Source organism: Hyperoodon ampullatus (assembly GCF_949752795.1).
Source record: "Hyperoodon ampullatus genome assembly, chromosome: 7".
NCBI classification, from domain to species: domain Eukaryota; kingdom Metazoa; phylum Chordata; class Mammalia; order Artiodactyla; family Ziphiidae; genus Hyperoodon; species Hyperoodon ampullatus.
In genome coordinates, this window is record NC_136920.1 from 12,751,372 (window position 1) to 12,766,425 (window position 15,054).

General features: G+C 54.4%; 1 protein-coding gene across 1 annotated transcript; it reads right to left on the reverse strand.

Annotated features, from left to right (window-relative positions):
- On the reverse strand, positions 1-879 carry LRRC10B (leucine rich repeat containing 10B; the record flags this gene model as incomplete). Its single annotated transcript, XM_079707539.1, has 1 exon — positions 1-879. One exon carries the CDS (start codon positions 877-879, stop codon positions 1-3), a length of 879 nt encoding a protein of 292 aa, XP_079563665.1.
- Between the last annotated feature and the right edge of the window lie 14,175 nt (positions 880-15,054).

Consider the following 15,054-nt stretch of genomic DNA (forward strand, 5'->3'; position numbering starts at 1 on the left):
TCAGGTGCCCAGTCCTGGAGCTGCTTCCAGGGCGCAGAGGCTGTCCACGGGGGGCCCCAGAGCCCGGGAGCTCCCGCCCCCTATGAGCAGGTCTTCTTCCTCCTCATCCTCAAAGGCCCGCGCTGGGCGCCGGGGCGGCGGCCGGGGCGTGGGTTCGTCGCGCTCGGCCATGCGCTCGACGGCGCCCTCGCCCACTAGGAAGACCGTGTCGGCGACGCGGGGGGGCCCAGTGACCGGGTTGTGGTCGTAGGAGAAAACGCGCAAGGCGCGCAGCGGGTGCAGGTCGGGGAAGCCGCCCAGGCGGTTGCGGTCTAGGTCGAGGATGTGCAGGCGGCCCATGCGCAGCAATGCGGGCGGGAACTCCTCGAAACGGTTGCCGTAGAGCCAGAGGCCGCGCAGGCCCGTCATGCGCGGCAGCTCCGCGGGCAGCGCACGCAACCGGTTGTCGCCCATCTGCAGCGACTGCAGCGCCACCAAGCGCAGCAGCGGCCGCGGGAAACGCCGCAGGAAGTTGCCCTCGATCCAGAGGCAGCGCAGGCTCTGCAGCTGCGCGAAGTCGGCGGGCAGTGCCGGCAGCCGGTTGCTGCCCAGGTAGAGGCGCGTGAGGCGCGGCAGGCGACACAGACCGTCGGGCAGGCGCTCGAGTTTGTTGAAGTCGAGCGCCAGGATGCGCAGCTCGCGCAGCTCCTCGATCTCATCGGGCAGCTCGCGCAGCCCCGTGCCGCTCACGTACAGCTTCTGCAGGCGGCTCAGCGCGAACACGGCGCTGGGCAGCCGCCGCAGCCGCCTCCCGCTCAGCTCCAACTGCTGCTCGCCATTGCGCAGTTGCTCCTCCGCGTCCGATGGCAGCTCGTCCTGCGTGGACTCGGCTATGCCCATGGTCACGGGCCCCGGCCGGGGCCTCCGCCGCCGCCCGGCATCGCCCCGCCCTCGCGACCCCCCGGCCTCCTCGACGGGGCCAAGGCCGCGCCGGCTCCGGGGCCCCCCGCCCCGGCCTGCCCCTGCGCCGGGAGGGGGGCCGTGCCTGGCCGGGAGGAGGCGCCCTCCTGGGGCCCAGCCGCCGCGCGCCGCGCGCCACGCGCCGCGCTCCGCCGTCCGCCCTCCGGCCTCCCCTGCTCCCTCCGCCGGAGGCCGACTGGCTCAGGTTAGCACTGACTCGCAACTCTGAGACCCGTTGCCCCGGCAACCCCCGACGCGCGTGCGGCTGCCAATGAGGCGGAGGGAGGGCGGGGCGGGGCCAAGGTGCCACCAGAGCGGGGTCCGGGCGCCGGGGCTCGCGCCCCGCGTTCCCACCCGACCAACCCCGTAGCCAGCGCTCGCCGAGGGAACCCAAGATCCGCTGTCCGCAAGCCTGGCACCGTGCCAGAACAGACCCGACGACAGACGCTGTCTACACTTCCAGCCACAGCGAGCCGTTTGGTGTGCGGTTGTGTGCGTCCAGAGCTGCAAGTCCAAGAAGAAGGAACCAAGGACCGAGGAAACGCCGGCGCGCGACCCAGGACTCTGGACAAGTGGCTCTCGAGGAGGGACTGAGGGGCGCGGTCATTGCCGGCCGTTCGTGTCCAGCGGCGTGCGCCCAGTCTTCCCGCTGGGGTCACTTTAGGATAGTAACTCAGACCATTGTTCCTTTCTGGGCTTTTTCAGACTGGGTCACAGCTGAGGGTCTGCGGGGACCCAAGCTTGGCTCCGCCCGCCTCCCCGCCCAGTGCACCCGCAGTGCACAGCAGGTTCCTGGTTCGTGCACTCACACCCCCCTCTCCTGCCGAGTCCTTCCAGCTATGCTCAAGTTCGGTGTGTGGCTGCGGTGGACGGAGGACTGGCGCACACGAGCGCCTTTGAGCACCACCAGTGATGACCACGCTCATTCTGGAACTGTTCCTCTTGCACACGCTCCCACCAACAGCTTTTTGCCCATGACTTCTCCCCTCCTGCTCCGAGCCCTCCTGCCAGAGCTGCCAGCCGAAACACTCCCTCTGGTTTATTGCCAGCCTGCCATGTGCCCAGCACTATGCTAAAAGCATTGCGCTGAGTCCTTGCCACAGTCTATGAGGTAGGTACCCTCATTGCCCCAATTTTAAAGATGGAGAAACTGAGGCTCTGAGAGGTTTGATGTAAGCTGGGTGACTTGCCCAAGGTCACCCTGCTGGCTGGTGGCTGGGATTTGAAACCAGGCAGTCTGACTCTCCAACTTTTGCTCTTAACCAAGTACCACTCCAATAAATGGAAACAATGACTCCACCTCTGTCCATGAATTTTCTCACAGCAGAGCCTCAGTCTAACTCTTATGACAAAGGCATTATTAATCCCATAAGAAAGATGAGGAAAGTGGCCCGAGAGGGACTAGGCAGGCAACTTGCTGAAGGTCACACAGTGAGTAGAGTGTACAGCCAGGAAGTCAAGTCTGCAGGCTCCAGGCCTCCTCCATCCTGCCTTCCCACCTTGGTGGGTGTGACCATGTAATTGGCTGCAGGGACAGACCTCTAGACAGCATCTTGCCCTCTGACCCACCCCCACTCCCATCTCCACTACAATCTGGGAAGGAGGCCAGCCCAAGGGCAGACAGCAGGGGCCAGTGCAAGGAGAGGATGAAAACTACAACCCCTGAAATGTAAGCTGGCTGGGGCAGGTAAGCTTGTCTCCTTCCCTGCTGGCACAGGGTCTGGCACATAGTAGTCGTTCCATGAAAATTATCAACATTTTAAAAGATGGAGGCAAACTTTACATAGAGTGAAATGCATAGATCATAAGTGTACAGTCTGGTGAGTTTTTTTGTTTGTCTGTTTTGTTTTTGTTTTTTCAGTCTGGTGAGTTTTGACGAATGTAAACACCCGTGTAATATTTCCATCACTCAGAGTTCCCTCACACCTGCCTCTTCCAGTCAATCCCAGAGGCAACCATGATCTTGACCTCTATCATCATGGATCAGTTTTGCCTGCTCTTGAATTTCATATAAATGGAATTATTCAGTGTGTACCTTTTTTTGCTCCTGGCATCTTTTTCTCAGATACTCGATATCTGTGTGTTGGATAAGTAAACAAACCAGAGCAATAGTAGTTGTAATCAGGTAAGGGGTGTCATGGGGTGAACACAGAGACGGGTACTGGTCTGAGCCAGGAACTGGCCTTGGGCTCCTATCCTGGAACGAAGACTGATAAGATGCAAGCTGAGGTAGAAGACCCGGGCAGAAAATAAGTGGGGCCCAGGCACCAGATCTGGGATGTAGGAGAATTCTGAGCCCCAGCCAGAGGAACTTCAAGCTCCTTCCAGACCCCACCTAAGCCCCAATCCAACTTTCTCCCTTCTACTCTTTTGGGAGAACTGGGAAAAGGTGACACCTCAGACACCAGAAAGCTGAGGAAAACCCAGCCAGGCAGCCGGGATAAGAATGAGCACCTCCCGCCCCCCTCCTGCCCACCCTCCCCCCAGCAGTTTCCCCAAGGGAACATTTGCTGTGGAGGAGGAAGCCCAGCCAGCCCCGCTCACCACATGCTCGGAGCTGGCGCTCCAGCACCAGGCAGCCCTCTTGGGCTCTGCCAGCATGGGCAGGAACTGCATGAGCCCCTGCAACGCCAGCACCAGGCTTGGCAGAGCTTCCTGGGTTCAAGGGTACAGGGGACCAGCCCTCTTCTTTCTCCGAGTCTTTTTCTTGCTCTGGGTAGATGCTGTACCTTCGCCTCCCACCAGGCCCTTCTCAGTGAGTAAAGGTAAAATGTACTGCCGTTCCGGGCCCACGCAGGCTGGCAGTGGGGCAATCGTGTTGATGAATCACACTGTCACTGCGGGCGCCTAGTCCTTGTCAAGGCGTCACTAATGAATTAGCTTCACCCTCAGCACGGGGCCTCTCAACCTTTCCCCACTCCCCAGGAAGGCAGGAAACTGAAACCTGGAGCAGGGAGGGGCTCTGACAGCTCCAGGAATGGGCCCAGATCCCGGCCAGCCCCTCTGCTCACATACACTGGAAAAATGTCCAAAGAACAGGCCCCTCGGCCCCCCAAAACGGCCTCTCCGTTCCTAATCATGAGCTATAACTGTCCTGCCCACCTCCAAATCTTTATTTTTAAAATAAATTTTTGAAATATAGAAAAAGTACAAAGCTCTCTGTGATAAACACCCCTGTGCCCAGAATCCAGCGCTGACAATGGCTCACATTTCATCATACTTGCTTTAAATCTATTTTCTTTTAAATAAAAGGATGAAAACAGCACGTGTAATGTAGAAGTCTCCTTTGTCGCCCCTCCCGTGCCCCCACAAGCACCCCAGCCACCTGACCCACTGACCTTGCCAAGGCCCCTCTGGTTCCCCATCCCCGCCCATGCCCCATTACTGATCTTTGGAGCCACTGTGGCTGCTGAGACTTGAATAAGATCATGGAATGCTGGCCTCGTAGGTTCTTAGAAAGCAAGGATTTGCAAGTATTAGAGCCAACAACGAAATGTCAGAGCTGGGAGGGTGCTTAGCTCCTCTGGGAGATCACATGCTCTGTTAAATGTCTGTAAGAAGCCAGTGACCCTAATCCCAGAAAAGTGCATGGAGGCTGGAACTCGCTCCGTGATGCACACAATTCCCATGGTTCGTGATCTCCTGAGGGTCTAGTCCAACTCCCTCATTTGGCCAAAAAGGAAAGGGACACTATCCTTCATGCCATGGCCCACTCCCCTTACCTGCACCAGCCAGAACTTGAGTCTTCTCCATCATTCAGGTATTCATTCAACAAACGTTAAGCCCCTACTTGTGTGCCCAGGCACTGGGGATGGCTATGAATGTGAACATCATAGACAAACAACCCTGCCTTTGTGCAACTTGCATTCCTGTGAGTGGAGATCATCAAGAAAACGCATTTCAGTGTGTCAGGCAATGATCAGGCTGTGGAGGAGATAAAGCAAGGAAGAGACGAGGAGGAATGAGGACCCCATTTAAAACAGAGTGGCCAGGGAGGCCTCACCAACAGGATGGCATCTGAGCAAAGACGGGAAGAGGGAACAAACCAAGCAGACAGACATCTGGGGAAAATGCATTCCAGGCAGAGGGGATGGCAATACCAAGAGCCCAGGGCAGGAGTGTGCCTGGGTGTTCTGGAGCCACAGAAAGCCCGGGGAGAAAGGGGAGCTTGGCAGCAGACAAGGCCAGAGAGAGAAAGGCGGGGGGCAGACCACGGAAGGCCTGTGGCCTCTGTGAAGGCTTTGGCTTTGACTTTGGGTGAGAGTTCACTGGGGGACTTTGAGCAAAGGAGTGACATGATTTGACACACATTTTAACCGGATCCCTTTGGCTGCAGCTGCAAGAAAGATGTGTGCGCGTGTGTGTGTGTGTGCCTGTGTGTGTGTGTCTGTCTGTCTGTCTGTGTCTCGGGGTTTGTGCGGCTCCCACCCCTCCCATCTTGGTTCTCTTCCACAAGGTGATGATGGTTACCATTTACTGAGCACCTACTGGTTATCTAATTTACCTTTCTCCACAGCTTTGCCAGGCTGGTACTAAATCCCCCTGCCCTACAGATGAGGAAACGGATTCAGAGAAGTTAAGTAGCTTGATCAAGGTCACACAGCTGGTCAGGGGCAAAGGCAGGATTCCAGTCCAGTCCATCTTATTGAAAAGCCAGGCCTCTTCCTACAATGTCTCATTGCCTCTCAGCTAGGGAAAATCAGAGAAACCACCTAGGATGCCGAAATGCTTGCCCCCATCCTGCAAACAGCACAAAGATTTCCAGGACTGCCCTACTTGGAGATCTTGATCCCAGGCCCTGGGGTTCAGTGTTTGCCCAAATGGGGGTGTCCTAGAACCCACAAGGCAAGCCTAGGAACCCCAAAACAGGCTGAGGAGGGCAGAGCAAAGAGGCCCCTAGGGGCTGTGATCTGGGCTCAGGGGTTTCCTGTTAGCAAATCCCGGGCAGTCTCTGGCCCCCCGTTGGCCCAGAGCCCTTCATTAAACAGCTAAACTCACAAGGCTAACCCAGCCTCTGCGCGTCTGCTCCCCAGACTCTCTAGAAACTAGAGCCTAGACATACCTTGGGGATCACTCTCCCCTGAAACCAGAGCTCTGAGAGTGACCTGCTTGGTCTGTTGAAAGCTGAGAGTGTCATTTTCCATTCAGTCCCCCCCGCCAACCCCCTTCATCTCTCCCAAGGACACCGGAGCTGGAGCAACAAGGCCAAGGGAGTGAGGCTGACTCGATGGCCAGGGCCATGCCTCCACGCTGTGCATGGTAACCTGACCATCTTAATGGTTCTGGTAGGTTCCACGTTCCAGAATGGCTTCTGAGCATGATGGTTCCTTCCTTCTGGAAGAGGCCATGGTGGTCACGGTTGGCAGCTACCCGTATGTTAATACCTTCCTAGATCTGTGGCCAAATGCAAGTCCAGTCTTGCTCCAAGACTACAGACACAGGTCCCAATCATGACCACCAAGGACTTGCCTGGCCTCGTCCCCCTCCCTGTGGCAGGGGCTGCTGAGGGTCACCAGCTTCTATTCCCCCCATCCCACTTCTTCCTGAGCTCTCAGGCTGATGGGGTGGGGCCCTGGAATGAGCACTGGGCCAATGGATGTGAGCAGAAGTGACGCATGCCACATCCCACACAATCCTCCACTCTCTTTTATTTTCTGCAGTGTTAAAGGTGGAAAGGAACTGGATCCCCAAGTCACCACTTGGAGACAAGCTATCTGACCCGCATTAGACTGTGAAGCAAATGAGAAATAAATTTTTAATATGCTTAACCATTTAGACTTAAGGGCTGTTTGTTACAGAATTGGCCTGGTCTAACACACTTTCAGTTTCTCAAATGCACCAGCTTCTTTCTACCCCAGGACCTTTGCACATGCTAGTCCCTCTTTTTTGCATTCTACTTGGTTCACATTGCTTATCCTTAAGATTTCAGCTGAAACCTTCCTCTCTCAGAGAATCCTTCCAGATCCCCCAGAGCACACGAGAGTCAAGCCCCTGTGTTACAGATTCTTGAATTCCCACATTTCTTCTTCAAATCACTTATTCCCATTATAATTAAATAAATAATTAACCATGAATTGGTTGAAGTCTGTTTCCTCTGTACCAAGATATAATCTCCATGAGAACAAGAAAAATAAAGGGAACAGTGAATAGGATAGAGAAGAAACATAACCTGGCCTGAAAGAGTGAATCACTCCTAGTTTTATTTTAACTGTTACTAATCTGTAGTGTCTTGTAACTAGATTTGTACTTCACAAAGCTAACCTATCACTCTTTAACACTATGTGAATTACATCCTGCACTCCCTAATTACATCCTGCACTCCCTTGTAGCAAATCACCCCTTGTAGTGTTTGCATGTCACATAGAAGGTCGCAGGCGATAACCCAGAGACAGACGGACCCAATTACCAGGCTGCCTGACGCCAGATGTGACTATTTTGAAATAATGCAGGAAGAAGAAGAATGCAAGACCTTCACTACTTTGATCCTTATCATATACCCCAGACTGCAAGCCCCACGTATAAAATCTTCTCTGATTCCCCGAGGAGGGGGGGCACAGTTCTTGAGGCGCTAGCCTGCTGTGTCTTCCCTTCTGCCTGGCAGAAAAATAAAGCCATCTCTGTCTTCCTCCAAAATCTCTGTCTCCGTATTTCTGTTTGGCATTGGTGCACAGAGAAGCCAAGATTTCGGCAACAGTAGGGACCTTGTTCACTGATGTTCCGTGGTACCCAGCCCTGTGCTTGCTGCCTTGTACCTACTCAAGGAATATGTGTTGAATGAATGAATGGGAAGTCTCTCTCCCACAGGTTCCCTGGGGCCATCTGTCCCACTTGAGCTACTCACCCTCTCAGAACCTCAATTCTCACATCTGGAAAAAGTCCCAAATAGTGTTGGAGTGGGGCTGGGGTGGGGGGGAAGTGGGGGTGGGGGGTGCGGAGGGAGGTTAGGGTGAGGTGAGTAAGGCACTTGCCCCGGGCACAAAATTTAAGGGGGTACCAAAAAGCACAGTAGTAATCAAGAGAAATAATAGGTGAATGCAATATAGGCAGGATTGGTACCAGTGCTGTGGTCCATATTGGAGCCTGCAGCAAAAGGAAAACTCAGTAGTACAAATCCCGTCTTTATTCTAAATTTTGATATTTTGTTCATCATGAGTTTTTTGCATTAATTTTGATTTTTTAAATTATTGCATTAAGGATTTCCCCGGTGGTCCAGTGGTTAAGACTCCTCGTTTCCACTGCAGGGGGCACAGGTTCCATCCCTGGTCAGAGAACTAAGATCCCACAGGCTGCACAGTGCAGCCAAAAAAAAAAAAAGTAAAAAAAAAAAAAAGATTGCATTGAACTACTATTTATCTGCATTCCTCAGTTTGGGGGCACTTCTTTAAATTTTGTGCCCAGGGAAATGCCTCACTCGCCTCATCCTAGTCCCAGCCCTGGAATGGTTTGCAATCACCCTCTCCTCGAAGGATTATCGTGTCAGTGAGATAACACGGGAGCTGGGTATTATCATTTTGAGATATTAACTGCTGCTCCTCTGGAGGCAGTTTCCTTATATTCCTTCCCCTCCATTCAGATGCTAAATTAGCTTCTCATATTCTGCTCTCCAAAGGAAACTCAGAACAAAGAGTTAATTGCTTGGCTTTGAGTTGCAAAAGATGCTTTGAAACACAGAGCCCGTTTTAAGATAGAAGTATTTTTTGTAAGTCAAAAAGCTTGGCTTTGAACTTGGAGAACAGGGAACTGATGCTGTAAGCCCTGGAGTGGGGAAGCATGTGCCATCACAGGAGCCAAGATCCCATCCAAAAGGAGATCAAGGTTCAACAGGCAGGTGGGGGAGAACGGGCAGAGCAGTACTCCTAAACCTGGATGCTGGGTCCCTGGCCACCTGCTCTGGGCTGAGCTTGAGGGTGCCATGAAAAGGTCCCAAGTACATCTGGGGGACAGCAGGGCAGAGGGAACCTACACTTCCTTTACCAGGTATGTCCTGAGGATGCAACAGTCCTCCCACAATGCCCCCCCACGCTCCACGGTATGGTGAAGCCTCTGTAGAAATGGAAGAGAACTGGCCCCTCCCCAGAATCCTCTATACACCCCTGTATCATGGGGGGAGCATCCAGAAGTTTGTGCACCTCCAGTGCAGACTTGGTGTGTCTGAGAGCAAGCCGATGGACCTGGAGGAGATGCGTGTGTGGTCCAAGTAAGGCAGCTGAAGGATTGATTGCGTGACCCTGGCAACCAGAGATCAGAGTGTCACAGTTGCTTCTGGGCAGGTATGAAACCGCTAGGTGGAGTTTTGGGGGGCTCTGAGGAGCTCCGGTTCTTTACGTCTCGGTGCAGAAAGAATTCAGCAAGAGGCAAAGTGATAGATAAGAAGTGATTTATTAGAATAGGACGTTTGTGAGGCTCACAAGTGGGCAGGCGAGAGGATGCCTCGCCCCAAGGACTTAGTGGACTACAGTTGTATAATCAAAGGAAAAGTGGCAAGGGGAAAAAGACCACCTTCTTCCTCATTCTTGAGTAGACATCACGCTTCCATCATCAGCTCCTCTTCCATGTCAGGTGGGGGGGTTTTCTTATCCCTACGTGGTCAAGCCAGGACTGTCATGGCACAAGGGAAATGAGCCAAGAGGCAGTAACATATGCTAAAAATGGCATTTCAGGTTTCAGGATAATGTCACCCTTTCCTTATATATATATCTTTTTTTATTTTTGTTTTTAATGCGCCCAGAGGAGCATGTCCTAGGAATCATTAACTTACTGAGCTCACTGGGCAGGAAGTGGGTCTCATGCCATAATTGTTTTAGTGTTCGGGGGAGTGTCTCATGCTTCTGTTGCATGGTTTTGTTGCTAAGCAAGCCTGCTTGGTTTTGTGGTTAAGCAAACCTGCTTTCTTGAGTGATCATTAACTTACAGGGGTCTCCCATCCTTTTTTCTTTATTTACAATCCCCTCGTACGATTAACTGTTTAATTACCTACTTTGTCCCTTTACTCTGTCCCTATCAGGTACAGGGAGGACAGGTGTGGATGACCAAAGCCCACTGAGTTCCCACATCTCAGGGGGAGTCAACATGGATGGATGCTTCTCCCCCAGCAGCAAGCTCCATGTATACACCCTCCTGGAGAAGGAAATGAAAGGGAGCAGGGGCAGATCCTGACCCGATTGGATTTGAGTCCTGAATGGACAGTTTTGTCAGCTACAGATTGGCACTTGCCATCTACCTCTACAAGGATTAAATTATGAGTCACTGCAGCTGCTGACTTTCAACACCCCCTGAAAGGAGCTCAGGGTGGAGATCAGGAATGAGGCACTCTGTGCTCTGGGAAAAACTGGCAGAACAGGTGTTCAGATAGTTAGATATTTTCAGGAGAAGATTTTATGAGCCCACTTCTTGCATCTCCTCGTATCTAGAAAAGCACTAAAATCCTTCATGCTGACGTCTGCTCCTCGTGACAAGCAGAAACCTTCACAAGACTCGCAGCAACCTTCTGCAAAAAATATGCATGTACTCGATTGCATGTGCTCCCCCTTCACCAAAATCACATATATACTGCCTCCCCCCGCCACCTCTTCGGAGCAGTTTCTCTCGGGCTGTAGTCCTCATTTAGCCCCACATAAAACTTAACTCACAACTCTCACACTGTGCATTTTTTTTCAGTTGACAGTTTAAATTCAAAGAGGACTAAGTTGGACAGGAAGCAAAGAGATGGATGCCAGTTACAGAGAGACCAAGGTACATTTCTGAGCTCCTGAGTATGTGCCTGTGAAACCCACACCTGCTGTGCACACAGCTGAACAGGTGGTGCCCTGCATGCGGGAACCACGTCCAAGGGGCTCCGTTTGCATCAGGAACCTCATAGACTGGTATACTATTAGGGCAATAGAGGAAGGGTCTGTTTTCCCACGTCTCATAAAAAGTCCTTAAGGGCCAGCAGCATCCCTGCCAGGCGTGTAAGGCATCCGGCTCACAGGAGGCTTATATCCTTCTTGATGGTAACCCACATGTGAAGGACATTTGAATTCTCTGGGCCTCCCAGCATTCTCCTAGGTTGGAGAACCCCAGCTGCTTTACAAGGCAGAACCCACACGTCCTATTATGGAAGCTGAAAACTCTGGGAATTCCCAGCTTCCTTTGCAGGTTGGAAGCGGGCATGTGACCTGGGAGCCACCCAGCAGAAGCCCCCACCCCAGGTTTTGAATTGGAAATTAGAGCAGAGCAGAAGGGACTGTGTAGAATCTCCTCTGGGGACAGGTGAGGACGGCGGCAGCGAGAGGACCAGCATCCAGTCCCCCTGCAGCAAGATTGTCCTACCACAGGGACTCGAAGGGACCAGAGGGGCCACACTTCACTGGGCCCAGAGCCTCCCAAAGTCTTTCCTGAGCACAGCTTTTTCAGGATCTCGCCCAATCTCTCTCTTAAGATGCCTTTCTTAGGTACCTTTCTGGCCTGTCTCTTTAACTGGGGACCTCTGACACACACACACACACACACACACACACACACACACACACACACACACACACACACACACACACACACACACACACACACACACACACACACACACACACACACACACACACACACACACACCTTCTTCAGCAAATGAAAATAAAGCCCCATTCTTTTCACCAGCTGCAAACTTGAGACCCCCCAGTGCAGTGATGTGATGGCAAAGGACTTGTGCTCCTAACAGAGACCCAAGCGTGCTCTCTCTAAGCCGTGAGCCTTTGGGAGCCGGCTGCATCTCTCTGGCTCAGGCTGACCTGGTTTTTACAAAGGTCCATCCAGGGGTGAAGTTTGATGACTCAAAGAACTTTCTTGGCAAACCCTGTCTGTAGCAGCATCTTGAGAAGCAAGGAGTGTCAGGGCGCCTGGAAGACCCCATCAGGCCCTCCTCTGACCTTGAATAGAGGCTCCAGGTGGGGATTTCTGGGGTCTGATCTCTCTTCTAAAATATTTGCCGTTCAGGGAACATTTCCGTGGGAATGGGTGGCCCTCTAGATGGTCAGAGAGGAAACTGGGGATGGGATTCTGACTTTCAGGCCCTCCATCTGTCTGTGGGTAACAGACCCACTCTCCTGCAGCCTCCCCACCCAGGGCCTCCCTCCAACCCGCCAGGCCTCCCGTTCCCATGAACAGATGCCTTTTCCCAGCGGGCCAGCTGTCAAGCCCATGAGCTGGTGGATCTTCAGGTCGCCACGTGACTCAGGCCAGATGGTGCCCGTCAACATCAGCTGCCACAGCGCCACGACGGGCCTCAGCCTCACACACGTCCGCGTGCGTCACAAGTGGGCACCCAGCATCTGTCCCCATCCTGCCATCCCATCAGCCCTCTGGGCTCCACACCCCACCCCAATGCCGTCAGCGCAGCACCCACCTGCGTCCCCAGACTTCCCCCAGAGGGAGGCCCTGCTGCGTTCCTGCTGAAACGATGAAGGCCCACGGAATGTTCCCAGCACCCGGCGGGCTGTGAGGGCTTAATAAAGGGTAATCATCATCACTGTACACCCCAGAGCTGTTTCTAAAATATCGGGGGGTGGGGCAGGCAGGAAGCTTTCGGGAACAGATTCAATAGGCACCCGCTGAAAGGAGAGACTCGCCTGGTTACAGCTGAGCTGAACAGCTTCCAGGAGGGCCTGGGAGAATTGGCCTCAGAGACAGGGCCCCCACGGGACTTCCCTGGTGGTCCAGCGGTTAGAACTCTGCGCTCCCAACGCAGGGGGCCCAGGTTCAATCCCTGGTCAGGGAACTAGATCCCACATGCCGCAACTAAAGAGGCGGCGCAGCCAAATAAATAAATATTTAAAAAAAAGAGAGAGAGACAGGGCCCCCTGAAGGGGCCTCCAGGTTAGCCTGTAAGGCTGTACAGGTGGATCACCCACCCGAACTCTCCCAGACAAGTGGAGGCCTGCTCCCAGAGAAGGGTCCTCAGGGGCCTGTCCAGGGCCAAGCAGGAGGGGACAAAGGCCAGACCCTGGGACAACTTCAAGTCCCCACTCCTATCTGGGACTCGGGTTTCCTCTGCTCCAGCATCACTGCAGCAGCTCTTCTAGCCCACAGGGCGGGCACGGCTCCTAGCTGTAGCTCAGATGGTCAGCTGGAGGCAGGAGGCAGCCGCAGGGTATGGGGAGCCGGGATTCAGACCCAAGCAGTGTGACTCCAGAGCTCAGGCCTTGACAGCTACCCGCTGCAGACAGCCTGGGCCCAGGCGAGGAAAGGGGGCCAGGCTGATGCTGGTCGGGGCGAGACTGGAAGCTCAAGTCTCAGAGGCGTGAGCGGACGGGCCCCTGAAAATGAAGCCACATCTCCAGCTCTCCACCTGACAGCACAAAGGAGAGTGATGTGGCAAAGGCCAGTCCCTCCCACGGGGTTTCAATAACACAAGTGGCCACAGGGTGAGACGTGCCCACCCCTCCTGCCCTGGTGACGCACAGAGGATTGCTTGGCACTGATCCGGCCGTGGTCGTGGGACCTGCCGGGGGTCAAGGTTGGAATGCAGGGCCCTCAGGCCACTGCAGGGAAGCGTGGTTGGGCTTGGTCAGAGGCTGGGCCGGAGGGGAGAGCAACAGGGCACATGCAGAGGGAGAAGGGGTGGCCTGGAGGTCAAAGCACAGGGGTCCCGGGGGCCGCAGCCACGGCATCCAGGCAAGGGGTCGGGGCCACAACGGGGTCTCAGCCGCTGGGCTGCACTGATGAAGGGAGGCTGGGTGACTGACATCCTGGCACAGCGCAGGTGGCACCTAGAACCCACATCTGGTGCCCCCACTGGCAGGCAGAGTTCATTCGTTCATGTATTCGTTCATTCATTCCATTATTTAATATTTACTGAGCACCTGCAAAGGTGCCCGGCACCACCCTGGGCTTTAGAAGTTCAGTGTGAGCAAGACAGACCCGTCTGTGCCCTTTTGGAGCCTCATAACGGAGGAGGGGGACAGAGAAGGGCTCCGTAATAAGGTCAGCGAGGCCCCTGAAACCTGCCCAACCTGCCTCCTCCACGGGGATGCCCGCCTCTCAGCCTCACTTGCTCCCACCCCCGTGGCAGAGCCTTGGGCTGGCCCCTCCACGGGGTGCTTGCCCCCAGCCTTGCCTCCTTTGGTGCCCACTACTGACCACTCTGCCCATCTAAGTTGAGTTCCCTCACCGAGGGGTCCTGCCCTGAGTGACTCGGTGGGAAGAGCAAAGGTCAGGAAGCCCTGAATGACTTGGAGTCCACTCACGCCCCCACCAGGAGACTTCCTTACTGGCTGTGTGACCAGGGGCGAGTCTCTCTACCTCTCTGTGTCAGCCTCCTCACCTAGAGATGAGGAAATCTGTGTCCTGCACCAGGCAGGGGCTCTAGGACCACCTAGGTTTGACCTTGGTTCCTCCTGGACCCTCTTCCTGCCACCCCACGCCCTGGGTCACCCCATCTTCAAACGACCCCTTGGGCTGGAGCCCAGGACCCCAACAGGGAGGCCAGGATAGTCTGCCTGGGAGAGAAGCTGCAGGGGGAGAAGGCAGGGGCTAAGGGGAGCTCAGGGGTGGGGTCCACAGCTCCAGCTCAGGAAACATCCCGGGGTGGCCCCAGGTCACGTGGCCTGGAAATTGGGTGCAGGACGATGGGGGAGGGCGGGGGAGAGAGGGTATCATCTGGCGCCAGTGTCCCTGACACCATATCCCTCACTGAGCCGGTAGAGGTAGGGTGAGCGGGAAACACGAGCTGCAGCAAGACACTGGTGGGGAAGGACATGGAGAGGTGAAACGGAGTGGGCTGCGGCGTGTTTGTGTGTGTGTGCTCACGTCTGTCCTGGAGGTCTCTATACATCTGTTTTTGTGTGTCTGCAGGTCTGGGTCTATGAAGTGTCTGTAGGTCTGCCTGTGTGTGTTTAGAGGTCTGCATGTACAAGCATCTTGGGTGTTTATGTAAAGGTGTGTGTTTGTGTACGTGTCTGTTTTGTGTTTCCATGTTTCTATGTGTGATTGTGTTAGTGAATCTACATGTAGTTGCCTGTTGGCGTGTATGCGTCTGTATGTGTTTGCGTGTGCATGTCTTCAGAGGTCTGTGTGCGTCTTGTGTTTGAGTGTGCTTTTGTGTGTGTGTGCCTGTGGGCAGGAGCCGCTGGTTGACCCCTC